At 40.1% G+C, this 17,462-nt stretch overlaps 1 protein-coding gene across 1 annotated transcript in view; it reads right to left on the bottom strand.

Annotated features, from left to right (window-relative positions):
* Nucleotides 1–17,462, bottom strand: part of CYLD (CYLD lysine 63 deubiquitinase) — a 1,495,154-nt gene that overhangs the window by 843,359 nt on the left and 634,333 nt on the right. Inside the window, exons 9-10 of the mRNA XM_044081615.1 lie at nucleotides 9,279–9,377; nucleotides 8,652–8,709 (exon numbers count right to left, since the gene is read on the bottom strand). Coding sequence (XP_043937550.1) covers nucleotides 8,652–8,709; nucleotides 9,279–9,377 — 157 coding nt within the window. The remainder of the gene's footprint in view (nucleotides 1–8,651; nucleotides 8,710–9,278; nucleotides 9,378–17,462) is intronic.

The following is a 17,462-nucleotide window of genomic DNA, read 5'->3' as shown; positions in this document are numbered from 1 at the left end:
ATTTAAGGACAAAGGAGATATTCTGAGCTATGGGGCAATTTTGTTTACAGTAACTGTAAGGGTGAAGTTTGAAGCCCAAGAGCTATACAACAGACATGTAGTACTTGCCACTCAAAGCAGAAATTCCTCAACAAGATTTGAAGCTAACCTGATATTAAATGGCCAGTTAATTAACAATACTGTACCTTGTATTGGAAAGTACAGCTGTGCAAGTTTAACATAACTGTACATTTGAAAAGATCACTGTTACAGTAGTCTTTAGCTATATGGGAAACAGTCTGCAATGATATTCAATGTCTGGCCAGTCTACAAAAACTTTGCGCTCCTTCCTCATGCACTGACCGTCTGTTCAAACGCATGAGTGTGTTGGTATAAAAGAAGGACAAGTGTACACTAAAAGCCAGAGTTTTCTTACCCTAAAGGGGAGGTTGTAGCCTAATGCTGTAGAAAGTACCAAAATATCAAATTAAAAAAAAGAACAAGTGTGACACTAAACACACTTCGGATGGGGAAGACAGGAAAATAAAAGGGGGAGGAAGGAGGGTGTAAGCACTGCAATGATCTGCTTGAACATATACTATTATGGTAAGTTACCTTAAAGCAGCTGTATTCCCTTCATCATTAGATCATTGTTGCAGTAGCCTTTAGCTATACGGGAAGATTACCAAAGCTTTGAAAAGTAGGAGGGTCAGAGTCCAGAAGACTCTGGATAACAGCTTTAGCAATATAAACTTTGGCTCTGGAATAACAGTCAGTTTCATAGTGATTAGTGAAAGTGTGTACTGTTGACCAGGCAGCTGCCTCTTGAATACTTCTGAAGTTCACCCCTTTCCAAAAGGCTGCAGAAGTAGTCATAGCTCACATATAAGGAACCTTGACATTCTATGGAGGGATTTTTTCAAGATGAGAATAATAAAAATAAACAACATGACACAGCCACCTGGAAATAGTCTGCATGGAAACTGGCTATATTTTTCTTGCCATCAAAGGAAATAAAAAGCTGGTCTGGCATTCTGAAATGTTTAGTCTTGTCGAGGTAATGTTTGAGTTGCCTGTAGAAATCTAAGGTATGAAGAATTCTCTCTCCTCGAATTATGAGTTCAGGATAGAAAATAGGGAGATGCACAGATGGGTTCAAGGTAAAATCAGAAAAAACTCTGGGCAAAAAGATAGGCTTAGTTCTAAAACTCACCATATCCTTGTGAAAAATTAAAAAAGGGTTGCAAAGACATAAAAGCTAAGTACTCAGCTACTTGGCTAGCTGAAGTCAGAAGCAATAAGCAAAGCAGTCTTCCAATTAAGACATTTCAGAGAAGTGGAGGATGCAGGTTCCGAGTGTGGTACAGTTAACCATCCTCAGGAAGGTGCCACTTATTTTCTAGGTGGCCTAATATGAAGAACCCCCTTTTAAGAATTGTTTGACTCAAAATAAAAAAACGGAAAGGAGAATCTAGTAGCAGACAAGCAGAAATGGCTGAAAGTTGGCACCCTATTGAAATGTCGGCATTCGAAATGCGGAGTGCTAACAAGGTGGAAAAAAAACGAAAATCCAGGAGAACAGCAAATCTTGAACATCACTCTTCTCCTTTAATTTTCTTTTTGGAAGGGAAGCAAGCTTCCTGCACCCTCCACACACCCTAAATTTAAATATACCAGCACCAACATTGCTGTACCTTAACGAAAAGGGAATATTTCAAGAAACAGCCATCTACGACTTGCTATATGCAAGTCTGTTTTTTTCAGCCATTCAGTCTCATTGCTTCTGGACTCCCTCTGGGGGTCCTGACTCTTCACATGGTTACCGTGAATGATGCATTTTGATTTAACACTGAACCAAGTGCCAGTGGTATAAAGAACAGGGTACAATCAACCAATGAAGCAATCTGTTAAGCCCTGACACCACAGAATCAGAAAACACTTCAACACAAAAACACAGGCACTGTTTGCATGACCGCACTTATGAATGAATTTAACTGGTTCTTTCTTGGGATGCTAGATAGTAGATTGTTATTTAATGGTTGTTAAAGTAATTACTAATTAGTTCTGTTTAAGTCCATTGTGGACAAAAGTGCTCAACTCTATTTATTTTTTTTTTAATTTTTAATAAATTTAGTTCAATACGCTTAGAAGTATGGACTGACTTTTTGGCTGGAGTGTGTTTACTGATCAACTCGTTAAGAAGTTTTTAAGGGGTGTTTGATGTTGGATGAAGTGTTTCTGGTTCTATGGTATTAGGGATTAACAGACATGTAGTTTTATTTAAGGCAGGCTTCACTGCAGCAATTCACACAGGAATTGAATAACCACCAAAGTCCCTGCAAGGGATGGATCCTGGTGTCTGTTCTGATAACAATTAGAAAATCTCTTCCATTTGGCTAAATATTATTTCCTAGTAGCAAGTTTTCTAACCTCCTTTAATAACTGTTGCATGTCCTATGAAAAACTAACTAGATGAAATCAAAGCCTATCACATATACAGTCAAGAGGAGGTTGGGAATGCTAGGGTGAATGAGAAATCCCTTGCCTGTATGAGCAAGTCCACTCTGAAAAGAGGTTCTTGGTAACTGCCCCTGCCCATGTGCATGAGGAGGGATAAAGGACAGTTGTGTAAGTAAATTTACAACAACAGTAGATGTTCAAATGATCACAGGTGCAGTACCCTTACATATACGAGTTATATCTAGCTAAGGATATAATAGCTAGCCAGCTTCCAAAGGTTAAGGCACCTTCCACATGATCAAACTGTTTACTGGCTCAAGCAAAGCCAAAAAAAACAGTGGTCTGGGCACCAAGGCCTTCAGAGACTTCATGCCAACTGACAGAGGGAAGCAAGAGCCCTGAAAAGGTCAATGCTAGGAAAATAAACAGAAACCCTCACCCTAGCAAAAAAAAAAAAAACATAAAAAATAGCGGATAGAAAATGGGAATGGCCACTGCAGCAGTGACCATTCAAACACCTACTTTTATGGCAAGTTTGCATACACAGCTGTACTACATTCATCATACCGATCACTGCTGCAGCAGTGACCATACAAACACCTACTTTTATGGTAAGTTTGCTTACACAGCTGTACTACATTCATCATACTGATCACTGCTGCAACAGTGACCATTCAAACATCTACTTTTATGATAAGTTTGCTTAAACAGCTGTACTACATTCATCATACTGATCACTGCTGCAGCAGTGACCATTCAAACACCTACTTTTATGGTAAGTTTGCTTACACAGCTGTATTACATTCATCATACCGATCACTGCTGCAGCAATGACCATTCAAACACCTACTTTTATGGTAAGTTTGCTTACACAGCTGTACTACATTCATCATACCGATCACTGCTGCAGCAGTGACCATTCAAACACCTACTTTTATGGTAAGTTTGCTTACACAGCTGTACTATATTCATCATACCGATCACTGCTGCAGCAGTGACCATTCAAACACCTACTTTTATGGTATGTTTACTACACAGCTGTACTACAGTCATCATACTGACGATCACTGCTGCAGCAGTGACCGTTCAAACACCTACTTTTATGGTAAGTTTACTACACAGCTGTACTACAGTTATCATACAGATGATCACTGCTGCAGCAGTGACCATTCAAACACCTACTTTTATGGTAAGTTTGCTTACACAGCTGTACTACATTCATCATACTGCTGCAGCATTAATCAGTCAAATATCTACTATTATGGTAGATTTACTACAGAGCTGTACTATGTTCATCAAACTAATCACTACTCCAGAAGATTACCACAGCTTACACTCACTGGGAAGAGAAAGGGTGATGGTCCAGGATCCCCTCAAGAATGGTCTTAGCAAAACCTATCCTACACTTCGAGAAAAAAGGAATCAAGTTTGTTGTACTTGGTAAAAGTATGGACACAGGACCAAATTGCTGCTTCTAGAATACAAGCTTTACCAAAAGACCACAAAAGAAGCCAAGGCCCTAGAAGAATGAGCCTTGACCCAGCCTGGAAATTGCCTTTTGTGCTGTGTATAACAAAAGGCAATAGCCTGAGACAACCATTTGGAAATAGTCTGCTTTGACAGAGGTCGTCCTTTATTATTACCTTCATAAGAAAGTAACTGATTATAGTTTCTGAAAGTTTTAGTTCCGTCAAGCATGGATTACACTTTCTTAAAGGTTCAGAGGAATATACTATACCAATGACCACTAGGGTCCTTATAAGCCTAGCTATGCAAGCCAAATGTGACACACAAATTTGATTTCTATAGGGGGTGATCTTCTGACTGCCTGTGTCCATCAGAGACAGAGGTGCCAGACCAGGGGTGAATTCTGATTACCTATCCACTGGTCCATGTTGTACTTAAATAGGATTAGGGAGGAACTCTGATTCACATGGATGGGAAACCTGTTCCAGAGAATGCGAATGTTTTGAGAAACACATCTCTCTCTCTCCAACACGTCCTATTTATGTTGCAAAAAAATTTAGGTCTTCTGATCTAGTAGTCCTGGTGCTGCTTGTTTTGCGTGTGTGCAAAAGGTTCATCAAAACATGAATGCCTTGTATGCCAGGCAAAGATCACCTTTCAGAAGACTGTATGATACCGAATAAAGAGACAGGGCTTTGAGGTGATCAGCGTAGGGCATAGTGTTTACCGCCTGTATTCTTTTTGTAAGGAGCCATTGTGGACATTCCAGTTGCTGCATGTGACTAGTCAGCTACATACTGAAGGTGGTATTATACTCTATGATGAGTCTAATGAGGGCTGAGTACAGTGGTATGATGACCTCTCTGGACCTTGATGAGTGTAATGAGGGCTGAGTACAGCGGTATGATGACCTCTCTGGACCTTGATGCCATACCCTTACTTTTCAGTTAAGCAACAGAGAAGGATTTCCTTAGTACCTTGGACACATCTTGGTCGAAGGCTATGTTACTTTTTTAATGAGTTCCCAGATCTCCAACTAGAAAATCAATTTATAGGGGTGTTTTATTGATGGCATAGTTACCCACGGTGGTCGACTTCCCAAAATGTACTGTAATGCAATTCTTGGTATGGAGCTTTAAATCATGACTTTGGCACCAATTATTTGTCTGTGTTGGACCTTCCCGAAGGGAGTTCTCATCTTGGGGGATTCAATGACTGCTCCCAGTTTCCAATCATCTGCAAACTTGGTCAGCCAGAAGCCTTTGACACTGGCTTTGACCACGAAGAAGTAGATGACAAAGAGAAGTGGACCCAGCACAGAGCCCAAGCGAATTTTACTGGTAACGTGGTCTTATTAAACCTAACCTCTTTGATCCCATCTGTGAGCCAGCTAGATGTGTTACAAAGGGGTCCATGGTAAAGCCAAGAAAGAAGCCTGAAACCTGGGCAGTGATGACGTAGCAGTCAGTAAATGGCAAGTATCAAAGAAGCAGTATTTTCACCAGAAATTCAGAGTGACAAATGCACAAAACACACATACCCCAACCCCTAAAAACAATGTAGAACACTATAGCTAGCTACCCAGCAGTGTGAACATTGGCTCTAGAAGATTGTCATTGTTATAATGAAACACCAGACCCATGTGCAAAAATTAAGAGTTGTGGATGGATTACCAATAAAAATGAGAGTAAATCATTGAAAAATAAAAGTTTACACAAACTAATAAAAGAACAGCACTTTTTCAACTCACCGAAATGTCGTTTGATGTCCCAAAAAAGTTAATCCTAGCAAAAATAAATTAGTTCTTGTCATAAAAAATACTGTTTTAGTCACAAAATTAGATGTGGACGTTTTTTTTTTCCTCTAAAGGGAACTGATCTGCCCAGCAAAGGAGAAACACTAGCCAACCATTGATCCTTGAAAGCCTGCAAGATGAGCACTGTTTGGCGGCTTGAATGCCCTAATGGGCTTAGCACCCAGACTGCAGATTTTCTCCTGCCTAGCTCGAGCTATCAACAGACTGAGCAAGTGGAAGGTGCCCTTCTGCTTTGGAAGCTGTCCCAGTATTATATCCTAGGTAGGATATAAACTATTCAGCTGAGACTACAGTAGCAGTGATCTAACGACAAATACCTGATTATATTTAACAAACTGACTTAGTGTCTGAAGCAGGGAGGCTAGCAACAGATTATTGCATGTCAGCAAAAACAGTAAATATTTTGCCATGTGTGTCTGGCAGTTAATGCCTGTGAAAGGCCCTGCTCTGTTTTTCATTAGGGACAGGGTTAGATGAAAAAGAAAGTTTTGAACTACTGTCCCTGTCCAGAGAAATAATAGCCAGGTCAGTTATGGATTTCTGAAAAGAAATCTGGGAGAGTATGGCACCTAACAAAATGTTGTCTGGTCTTCTTGGTGCAGTACATTGTGAGTAAGTAGCAACAGCAGTATTAAAAGTGTCCCGGATTTGCAGAGATGTCTAAAGGCTTTGTGGCTACACAACTTTAATGCTTTTCCGACTCAGACTTCCTTCCCACCCCTTAAAGAACTCTTTCATCTTAGAGATGGTGTCAGAGAAAGCAGGAGATTTCTTCATTAGGAAAAGCTCAGGACATGGTTCAGATTCACAGGAAAAGGAGAAGAAAGATGTAAAGCATAGTCAAGTCTTTCTTCTTCAGATTTAGACACTCCTCTGGAGTGGAAGACTGGAAAGACTGCACTGCCCTAAAAAAAAAAAAACGGCAGCAGACAGTGTATACTGTGGGTGGGGGACAAATGTCTAGTCTTCTGAGAGTTTTCTTAGGTGGCCTCTAGTCTGATTGTTTTAGGGGCGGAATCAGTTGTCCAGACCACCATCAAAATCCCCAGCAACTTCCTCCCTAACTAGAACTTGGAAGAATCCTAAGAAGGGAGAGATTCTCCATTCTCAGCTAAGGATGCTTTAGGTCTTCGTACCTTCTTGCGGAGCATTATCTGGGAGTCCAAGTAAATCAGAATTATGGTCAGAGGCTTGCAAAACTACCTCAGTTGAACTGTCTGTCCCAAACCACTAAGTCAAGGGTGGCTAAATGAGTCTTCTTCATAAATCTTATTGTTTAATTTTCTCTTTTTCTTTATTTGAAGGAGGAGATCAGTTGCAGAATATTCAGAAACCATAGTCACATATACCAAAATCTTAATATATGCCTGTTTGCTATAAAAAAGTCTCCGAAAAATAAGCCTACTTCTAATAACTTTTGCTGCAAAGGATAAGCAATTATCAGAATATCTGACATTGTGGTTTTCCCCTAAACAAAAAAGCACCTGCCTTACACACACACACACACACACACACACACACACACACACACACACACACACACACACACACACACAGACACACACACACATACTTGCCTTTCCTGACTGACATGTTAAAAGTACAAAAAAAAAGGAAAAGAACAGTCCTCAACAGGGGTACTTCTCTACAAAAAAAAAAAAGGTTGTTGATGAAAGGCAGAGCTGGCTTACTTGGAGCCCATGCCCCACACTCTCCATGACTGTAGTGCCCCAACACTAAGTAGAGAAGCAAAAAGGGTCCCTCATCCCTTCTCCGCTCTGATATTCCTCATATATTAACCAGGGGCTAGGTCTTAATACCTTATGGTCTCATGCTTCCATACGTGAAAGAAAAAAAAGTGCGCCAACAGCAAAACAAGTTCTGAATTTTGAAATCTGTATGTCCTCCTTATATGAGCATGCTACATGCTTGAGTGGTAAGGCAGCTGAGGAAGGCACCCAAAGCTTATGTATACTGACCAGGCATCTGATGTAGCTAAAGGTGCAGCATTAGTTCACTGCTGCCGTAGCATCAGCAAATACTGTTCTCATCGGGGGGTTTATTTTCAATTCTGGGGAATCTCCCACATATGTAATATTGTTTTACTTTGTAATATTTTTAACTTACTTCAATGGTCTGCATGAGCAGACACTACACCTTCAGATCAACAAAATAAAATTAAATAATGCATAACTTTTAATGTTAAAATGTTTACGTAACTGTTCATCCCTTGTTAGCTACTGTTACTCGGGTTGTAGTCAATGTTTTTGAAGTGAGCTATCTTTATATGTGCATTTCCAAGATCTGAAGAAAAATTATTTGCTGTTGATCAAGGGTAGAAAGGAAAAATGGACAGAGATTACATCTCAATATTTTTATGGATACTATTAGCAACACACTTTTGCATTTCTTGTGCACACAAGGCTGTCATCACAAAGCCCTATTATTATTATTATTATTTATTATTATTATTACTATTATTATTATTATGCAAGCTGTTTGTGTCAAACATGAATAACCCAACAGGAACTTTTCGTTAAAAGGCAGCTTTCTTCCAGCTATTCATTCAGAGTCATGGAGTCAACTGCCAATTACCTACACAATAAGCTCTTCAGCCTTTGGTATATGCACACTGGTCACAGTTGAAATTAATGCCCGCCACTGTCCCTAGATCTTTTAATAATGATCCTAGTTCTATCAAAGTTTGGATTATACTTCTTCTCAAGCCCCCTGACTGTGTCATAACCGACCATACCCCACTGTGATATCATAATGCAGCTCACTTTTTGAATTTCAAAAGGATCGAAGTTTACGTTCATGCTGCTTTTTCCACCATTGTACAAACTGGTCTCAAATTTTATCATCTCCTAGTTCTGAGCCACCTCATTCAAACACACAGGCACACATGGAAATTACCAGTGATCTAAACCTTCCACTGTCCTTAAGTTTTAATATCCAGGACTGGCTGAAATAAACTGCATATGCAGCTGTGAAAATAAATGTATTAAGGAAACTTTTCAGCAAATACCTTTTATACGCACCAGATGTATGAACATCTATTTGTAAATGGAAAGTTGTTTAATTTTATACGACTGTTTCCTTGCACGGTGCCTTAATCCGCAGTTTTTTTCTAGTGTACAAGTATCACAAGGAAATACTGCCTCACACTCACTAACTTGAAACACCAGGTCTCTGTCCACCTGACAGCTCAAGGTGTCTGTCTTTCTTTCACTCAAAGTATATAAAGAATAAATGTCAAACATTAAAACTTTCAGGAAAGCCTAAGAAATGTGTTCAGTACAACTACATAACATTAGCAGCTGGCATTCAATGAACAATTTTTCCAACATTAAGGAAATCAGAGTTAACTGTTACTTAAAATCATATTAATTGTTTTCAGAGTGCTGCTGAAAGAGACTCTAGATAAACTAGCACATATTCACACGTACACATGCCCATGCTAAAACTCCAACTCCTGGGCAATTTTAAAAGCAGGCACCAGTGGTACAAAGTATATGCCAAGTTATAACTCTGCAAACAATCAAATTAAAAGTACCTTTTGCCTTTGTCTTACTTGGATTGGATAAACTTTTTTCACTGTCACTTCCTGAATCAAAGCCAAGTTTCAGATGTTTCTGTTCCTGTGCTGTAGATTCTGGAATATTTCATAAATTGTAAGAATTAAATCTAGATTGTTGCAAACCACAAGTATATGTGACAAAAATGTGGGTAAGCGGCTGCAACATTTCTTAGTACTCCTTACAAGTGGCAACTAGTGAAAGTACAGCTTTAAGATCCCATATTATTTTCCTTGCTCTGTGTAAACAGATAGTAGGACATCACCTCATAAGATGCAAAAAGTTTTGGTTAAGATATGTGAAACAGTTATTTTCAAGTTCATTAAACACTTTGGAGAATAATGTATTCTCAGTTCAAAATAAAAGAATAGCAAATACACACTAAACTTGTATTTCCAGACTGGTACACACACACAATACTGCATGATTTGAGTATTTTTACACAAAATTATCAAAATGCTGCTTTATGACCCAATCTAATGTAAAAAATAGACAAGTACCCAAATCTATCTTAAAACATGGTTTCACCGAAAGGCTGCAACATTACCTTCTGGGGATTTGAAGATGTCTAGAAGATGTACAGAAATGTCAGTGTTCCAAAGGTATGCATCAAAAATTCTTATTTACATTTTTACATTTTAAACACTGACATAGGTACACATATATTAATAGAAATAACACAACCCATAGTAATATTTTTCAGTATTTTAATACACTGCTAATGTCACTAGACTACAGCCCTGATTATAAAAGACTTCCCTTCGGTATGACTTACTCCAGTATAAGCCTGCTTTATAGAAAGGCCTCACACCAGAGTGTCTTATACTGACAGCAAGTCTTTTGGAATCTGCCTTCATCTTTACAAATTTCACTGTAAAACTCCACCCTTGTTTTTTTTTTCTTTTTTAGTATTTTACCACCACACCAGAGACACTTTTATTACATTATTTCATGGTCAAAGAGAGAAGGACAGGCTCAAATGAAACCCTGTGGATGTTACATCAATCAGCAAATGCAAACAACCTTTCTTTACAGAGCAACATCCTTAAATAATCTGGCAACTCTTCATCTAGTAAAGCCAAAAAGATATGCTCAGAATCCAGGATATAAAAAGTGAAAATGTCCTGACACTAAGCTGAAACAACACATGCCAGGCACTACAGAGCAGAAGGCAGCTTTACTTGGATATGTAACTTTTAATACCATCACTCCACAAGAATTTCCCCCAGCTTTTACTATCAGTGTGAAGCTATGTCTCCTAACCATGACCACTGCTATTATCACACACAATTATACCACGCTTGATAGAAATTAAATATAATCAAAATAAAACAGTCTTCAATAATACACCTTTTTATGATATAGCAAACAGAAACACTTACTTTCTTCCATATATCTACAGCATATTTTCTGTTAGCTGTTTTCAACAATGCTGAATGGAAGGGGGCTGACATCCTACAATCCTATTCACATCTTTACAGAGTAATCTAGCAAAATCTTTAAATGAAAAGGGGCTGGCACTTCCATTTCCTAACATAGTTTATACAGTAGTTTAATCAAGGCTTGAATGGAAGATGGTTGTCAATAAACAATCCCTGTTATCATTATAAATTCCCTTAATAAAAGCTCAAATGGAAAGGGCCTGGCACCCCCCCCAGTCCATGTCATATCTTTTTATAGTAATTTGATAAGGCAGGGTTTAAGAAAAGCACTATCTTCCTGTTATACAAAGTAATACTGACGCTACTCATTGAAGAAAGGAAATGGAGAATGTATTTCTGGCTGTATGAAAATAAATTAAGAGAGGGATGCTAAAACTAACATATATCACTTTCCAAGTTAAGATGTTAGCGTACAGACTCCTTTGGGGGTGTAAGGATAATCTGGAAGGTGCACTTGAGGAAAGCCCTGCCTATCTTCATGGAAACTAAAAAGACACTGCTGTCATTTTCAAGAATGTTATGGACAGCGGTCAAGTAAACCTTGATCATACAGTAGTTATGTCCAGAATCCGAAAGAGGATTAAAGTCTATAATCAGCTGTGGAAACACATAGATGATCCTCGTTCTCCTTACCCCTCAAGAAAAAGCATTTGCTCTTGTTAATGCATGTCTTCTGAGTAGAAGGTTTTTGAGAAGCATACAAGAGCAGGATTACTCTTTCTGATAAAACTAGGGCACTGGCAATTAAAGGAATTGAGGAAGCAACAATGACAGTCAAGGATTGTATAGATCTAGGTGAGATCCATGGCGAGTAGGTCAAAAAATACTTGAAATGAGGAAGATGTATTCAGAGCTAGGGAGTGGTAACAAACGCAAGGAAGACTAAATCTGCCAGGGATAGAATTACGGGAAATCAAGAAGGGTTACTAAGATAAGGAGAGTATACTTCACATTTGCCCCCACCAATAAAAGTGGGACTACAGCAGCAGGAGGAAGGTATGCAGGATGCTTCTTTACTAGAACTGCAGAAAGCATGCAAGGACCTGTAATTTGTGGGAGGGGGCAATCAAAAAGAAATAAATAACATTCCACGTTTTATGTTGGTAGCGAAGACAAAGATGTCTCTACATATTCTGCAAAAGTGGCCAATACTAAATCTGACATTCGTGAGGATAAAACAACTGCTGAATATGTAAACCAATGAATTCATCACTTCCAAGACAGAAGCTGCTATCAGAATCCGACACTTTTGACAGTCTGTTAGAAAAGGTAAGAGGCGTCTCTGTAAAAGGAGCAAAAATGTACGTCTCCCCTGCTTGCTGATAAATCATACTACAGCACTGTTCTTCATGAACGAATATTCAGTACTTCAAAAGCCAGAAAACTGTTCAGCTTTGTGTCTATACGCAAAACAGCCACATATATCTGAATAACAGATTCACTGATAAAGGAAATCATAAAATCAGTGGCTAAAGGCAGAAATGAATCCCCTGACTGATCTCTATCCTAGGGGTGCATGGATTTTATATGAGGATGTCAATGTCAGCAAAACCAAACTATGAAAGCAGGACAGCACTAAGTAACCTACTCTGTTCTTTTCTGGTGCTAAGAAAGTGGTAAATGGAACAGTAATATGAAAAATTTCTCTTGAAGAAGGTTAAAGCAGCCTTTGGAGCCTAAACCACCTAAACAATATATACTGTAAGGCAAGGGGTGCAAAGTCTAAACACTGCATTTCCCACAAATAAGTTAAGCAGAGTAATTTAAAATACAGACCAACACCAGAATTACATCTTGTTGCAAGAAACATCCGAAATCCACATGGTCTGTGTCTGTACAGAATGAATTATATATGCTGACTAGTACACTCATATGCAGGACTGGAGGATGAAGACTGCCACTACAGAAGTAGTCAGTATACTCATAAATGTGCCACATTCATTGTGGGGATCACCAATACAAGAATCAATAAAATGAATGGGAAGGTACCAGGTGGTACCTCAGCTCAGAAAAATGGGTGGAAATTCTGCAGCATGCCCTGCAAGATAGCCAGAACAAATCTTGAGCTACTACTAGACTAGACATTTATCTTCTAATGTCAGGAAAATATGTGAAAATATGTTTACACAGCAGCTTCACAGATACTTCCCATTCATTCATTCACTCATACACAGTCTATGATCACCTGTTTAATCCAAAGACGGCTCATGGGGGGGGGGTGCAGCACATCCCAGCACTTGGTAAGCAAAAGACTTATCAACCAATCCTAAATGTGCATCAACTCAATACAGGGTGAAAGACATACATGCACTCAAGCACTCACTCACAGCATGTACACCTAAATAATTTAAGAAGAGCACCATTTCACCTAATTTGTTATGTGGGAGGAAACTGAAGCATCCAACGCAAACCTAGACCGACAAAGGGAGGAAGTATTAGCTCTGCGTAGAAGGCACCTACTCAAGAACCAAACTAGAGAATCAAGAGCAGCGAGGCATCAATGTACAACACTGCTGTTTTAAAAACATACTTCGGACAGACAGATTTGTTAGACAGACTTTTACAAAATACTGCATTGGTAGTTGCTGGCCTACTGGAGTGAGCCTTAACCTCCCTTTCAAAGTTTAGTGGCATTTTTTATATAAAAATATAATAATAATAATAATTATTATTATTATTATTATTACTATTATTTCAGTTAGCCATTCACTTGGAAAGAGGAAACTGGCCAACCCTACTTTCCTTTTATAAACTACAGAAACAGCTGAGTCAAGGCTTGGAGGACAAAAGTGTAAGGTCCAAAGGAGGAACAGGGACCTTAATAGGAAGCCGAAGCAACAACGTACCCTTAAGACAAGCCTTGTACAACATCAATGAAGCTAGAGTAGAATGCTTTTTACCTAAGTGAAAATTTGATGCTGCAGCCGGTTGTACCATAAAAATTGAATAACCAGGATATCAAGAATGGCTGGAATTGGTGCTGAAAGGGGTCTAGATGTTTCTGTTGGGCCCATATAGAAATTTTTTTCTACTTGCTCTTATACACCTTCATGGTAGAGGGTTTCTGGAAAGACATAAGAATGGCAAATGGGAGAAGAAAGCCTGGAGTTTCTAGTCATTACTGGAAGTAAAGAAACCATGTGGTGAGCTTGAGAGTTTGCATGCCTGGGAAAGGCAAGCCGGATGGGTGAGACAGAAGCTTCTGAGCAGGATCCAGCACAAGGGTGGGTGAACAAGGTGAGGCCACATGAAAGGAAACCACACTTGCCGAGGCCAGAATGGGGCAATGAAGAGAACCTTGCTCTACTGCTTTAATGTTTTCTGTATAAACTTGAGGATGAAAGGAGGTGAAGGGAAGGCATGTAGTAGACCGTAAGGCCAATTATGAACTAGAGAATCTCTTGGTGACTCCTATTCCAGGAGGATCAGGGCAAAGTACCTGCTGCACTTGGCACTGAGGGGAGAAGCAATAATGTTGCAGCATGGTTGACCCCATTAGCAAAATATCCTGTCACTGACTGAGAGACCAGTAGTAACACAGTAAGACGGACCTGCTCAGTTTGTTTGCTACCATATTGGTTTTTCCCAGAATATTTTCGGCAAGAGAAAGTGGCCATGAGAGACTGCCCACTGTCAAACTTTTTTTGCCTCCTGACATAGTAGATAGGACCGGGTTTCCCCTTTATGTTGAAGTACCAGACCACAGAGATGTTGTCTGTCTGAATAGCAATTATCCCTACATGAAGGACACCTTGAAACACCTGCAATGCCAATAAGACTGCTCTCATTTCTAGGAAATTGATGTGAAGACTGGCCTCTATCTGGGAACACATGCCTAGGGCTGTCCTTCCCAAGTATTGCACCCCCCCCCCAAGCTGTGAGGCATCCTATAGTAACTGTGGCCTTGGGCATAGGCAGAGTAAAAGGGTGGCCCCAAAAGAGTTCTTCTGTGTGAACCCTCCATATTATGTGATGCCTGCAGATGTTTGTAAAGTGAATGGGTGTCATCAGTTGATGGCATCTTATTTACCACTGTATAGCTACAGTCCACTGAAGTACCATTGTGTGAAAGAAAGCCAAGGGTATGAATACTACTGAAGTCGCCACTGAACCCAGTAGTTATAAGATTAACTTGACTGGAGGTGAAGGAAAAGAAAGAATGTGTAATGCTTGCTTTCATAAAATGCCCACTCTTGTCTTTTGTAGCACTGCTATTTGTGCTCAGGTGTCTAGACAGCACCAATGAACTCCAGAGTTTGCATCAGGCAGAGCTGTCACTTGGTGTAGTTTATAGTAATGCCTACCTGGAGGCATAGACAGAGCAAGCAGTCCCTAATCTGAATCAGTAGAGGCATGGTGGAAGAAGGTATGAGCCAGTCGTCTAGACAAGGAAACAACCAGAATATGTGCAGCCTCAGGTGAGCCGTGATCACTGCCATACACTTAGTGAACACACTGGGGGCCATGGTGAGACCAAAGGACGGTGCTCTTTACTGGTAGTGACTGACTCCCAGCTGGAAGCATAAATATCTCCTGGAGCACCTGTGTATTTTGATGTGATAATACACATCCTGAAGGTCTATGGAGCACATCCAATCATGCTGTAAAAGAAGGATGGATTGAACCATGACCATCCAGAACTTTGAGTGTTTTACGAATTGATTTATATCAATGAGATCCAGAATTGGTCTCAAGTCCCAGGTCTTCTTTGGAACTAAAAAGAATGTCAAGGAGGTTCTGTTTCCTTTTTGGTTTGGTGGGAGCAGTTGGGTGACTACTTTCTCCAGCAGCTTTTGTACTTCTATAGCTATTGACTGGTGGAACATTATTTACTATCATTTATTTATTGCATTTTTTCACCAGGAAAGTCCACTGAGCCTAGGTAAGCCCATTTTCAGTGGAGACACGGGGAGAAAAGCTCCACATAAAATTCACATTACAGAAATACAAATATCAAAAATACAAATATCAAAAATGTAGCACTATTTACAGTTTTTTAGCAATTCCATTGTAGTTTTATGGTAGTCCATCAATGATATTAACATCTACTTTTGGCCATATAGATGCCATAGACATTACTGGTTGGAGGCAGAAAAAACAGTAACATCGTACATAATTATTTACATGCATTTAAATCTGTGTAGGCAGTGTAGTAACAGTCATAGGTATGGCTGCAGACCTGTTAAGAGTGCAGGTCTGCAGCCATACCTCAATATGTAGCCATACCTCAACCCTTACAGCATGACTGGATGTGCTCCACAGACCTCCAGGATGTGTATTATCACATCAAAATACACAGGTGCTCCAGGAGATATTTATGCTTCCAGCTGGGAGCCAGTCGCTACCAGTTAAGAGCACTGTCCTTTGGTCTCACCATGGCCCCCAGTGTGTTCACCAAGTGTATGGCAGTGATCATGGCTCACCTGAGGCTGCACATATTCTGGTTGTTTCCTTGTACATCAGGAATTACTTTGCTGTGTACTGGAGAGAGAAGGGAAAATGGTATATAGTAACCTCTGGATATTATATTCTGCAACCAAGAATCTTTAGTAATGGCTATCCGGGCTTGTGGTTGCAGGGATAAGCATCCCTGGCTACCACCAGCATTAGGCATATAAGGTAACCCTTCAGGGACACTGGGAGGGCTTCTCTGAGAATGGATCTCTGAAACCCTGATGCTGCTGGCTCCCTCTGCCAGAACTCCATTAGTGTTCTCCCCTCTGCCACCAGGGGATCTTTCTCAATAGGAGTCCTGAGAAGAACTTTGTGTTTTTCTGAACTACATTTTTTGTCATCTCCCTGGTTTCACAAAAAGGTATTTTGAGGGTAGAAAAATGCCTTCCCATCTTGTCCATTCCTACAGAGTCTCCTTCACCTTAGAGCTGAATAAGGTGAATCCCTTAAAGGGGGCATTGATGAACAAAGAATTGAAGGCCTCCACAAAATCACAAAGGCACATCCAGGCATGCCTTCTAATGGTTATTCCTGAACCCGCTGTTCTAGCAGCTCTATGTGAGGCATAAGAAATCAATCTCATGGAAGCATTGGATGGAGACTGCATGGTGACCAGTTGTGAAGAAGCCATCTTTCTCCCCTCCACAGACATGGACCCTGAGAGGCTATTGGAGAATTGTATGATCAGTTCCCTCTGAAATCTCATCACACATGCCAGGTATTTGAGAGACCTAAGAGCGAACGTTGCTGATGTGTAGTCATGATTCCCAAATCAGTCCAATACCCCAGATTCCCTATTAGTGGGATGAACAGTAGAGCTTTGTTTTGTGAGTTCTTTCTTAGTGGTGGCTGCAAACCATGCTGCAAAACACCATAGTATCCACTGGGGGACCCTTGCTCCAGTGAGGCTTATCCTTAGGTGCAACAAGGTACTTGTCAGGATGTTTGGGGATGGGCTCTGTGATACCCAGATCCTTCCTAGCCCAGTGGGAGATAAGGTCCGCCATCTCATCTGTCAGGAGGACTTCTCAAGTTGTAGCTGAGCCGGCTTTGAAAACCACAAGGAACACTGACTCCTCCTTGGGAAGGGGGTTTGGAAGACCAACCACCTTTCTATCTCAAAAAGTTGATGTCCTGATGGGACAGAATGAAAAGACTCAGTTTTCAAAGAAGTTAGTTGAGCATGGGATGGACCCGAGGGGAACATGGATGCCCTTTCCACAGAAGTGGAGAAGGTTCTCTCCACTACTTTGAAAGGTGAAGCCA

This window comes from Protopterus annectens, chromosome 8.part1 (genome assembly GCF_019279795.1).
Source record: "Protopterus annectens isolate FY-2018-M chromosome 8.part1, PAN1.0, whole genome shotgun sequence".
Classification (NCBI taxonomy): Eukaryota; Metazoa; Chordata; order Ceratodontiformes; family Protopteridae; genus Protopterus; species Protopterus annectens.
Note: the sequence above shows the minus strand (reverse complement) of the source record. Positions and strands in the feature narration are given on the sequence as shown.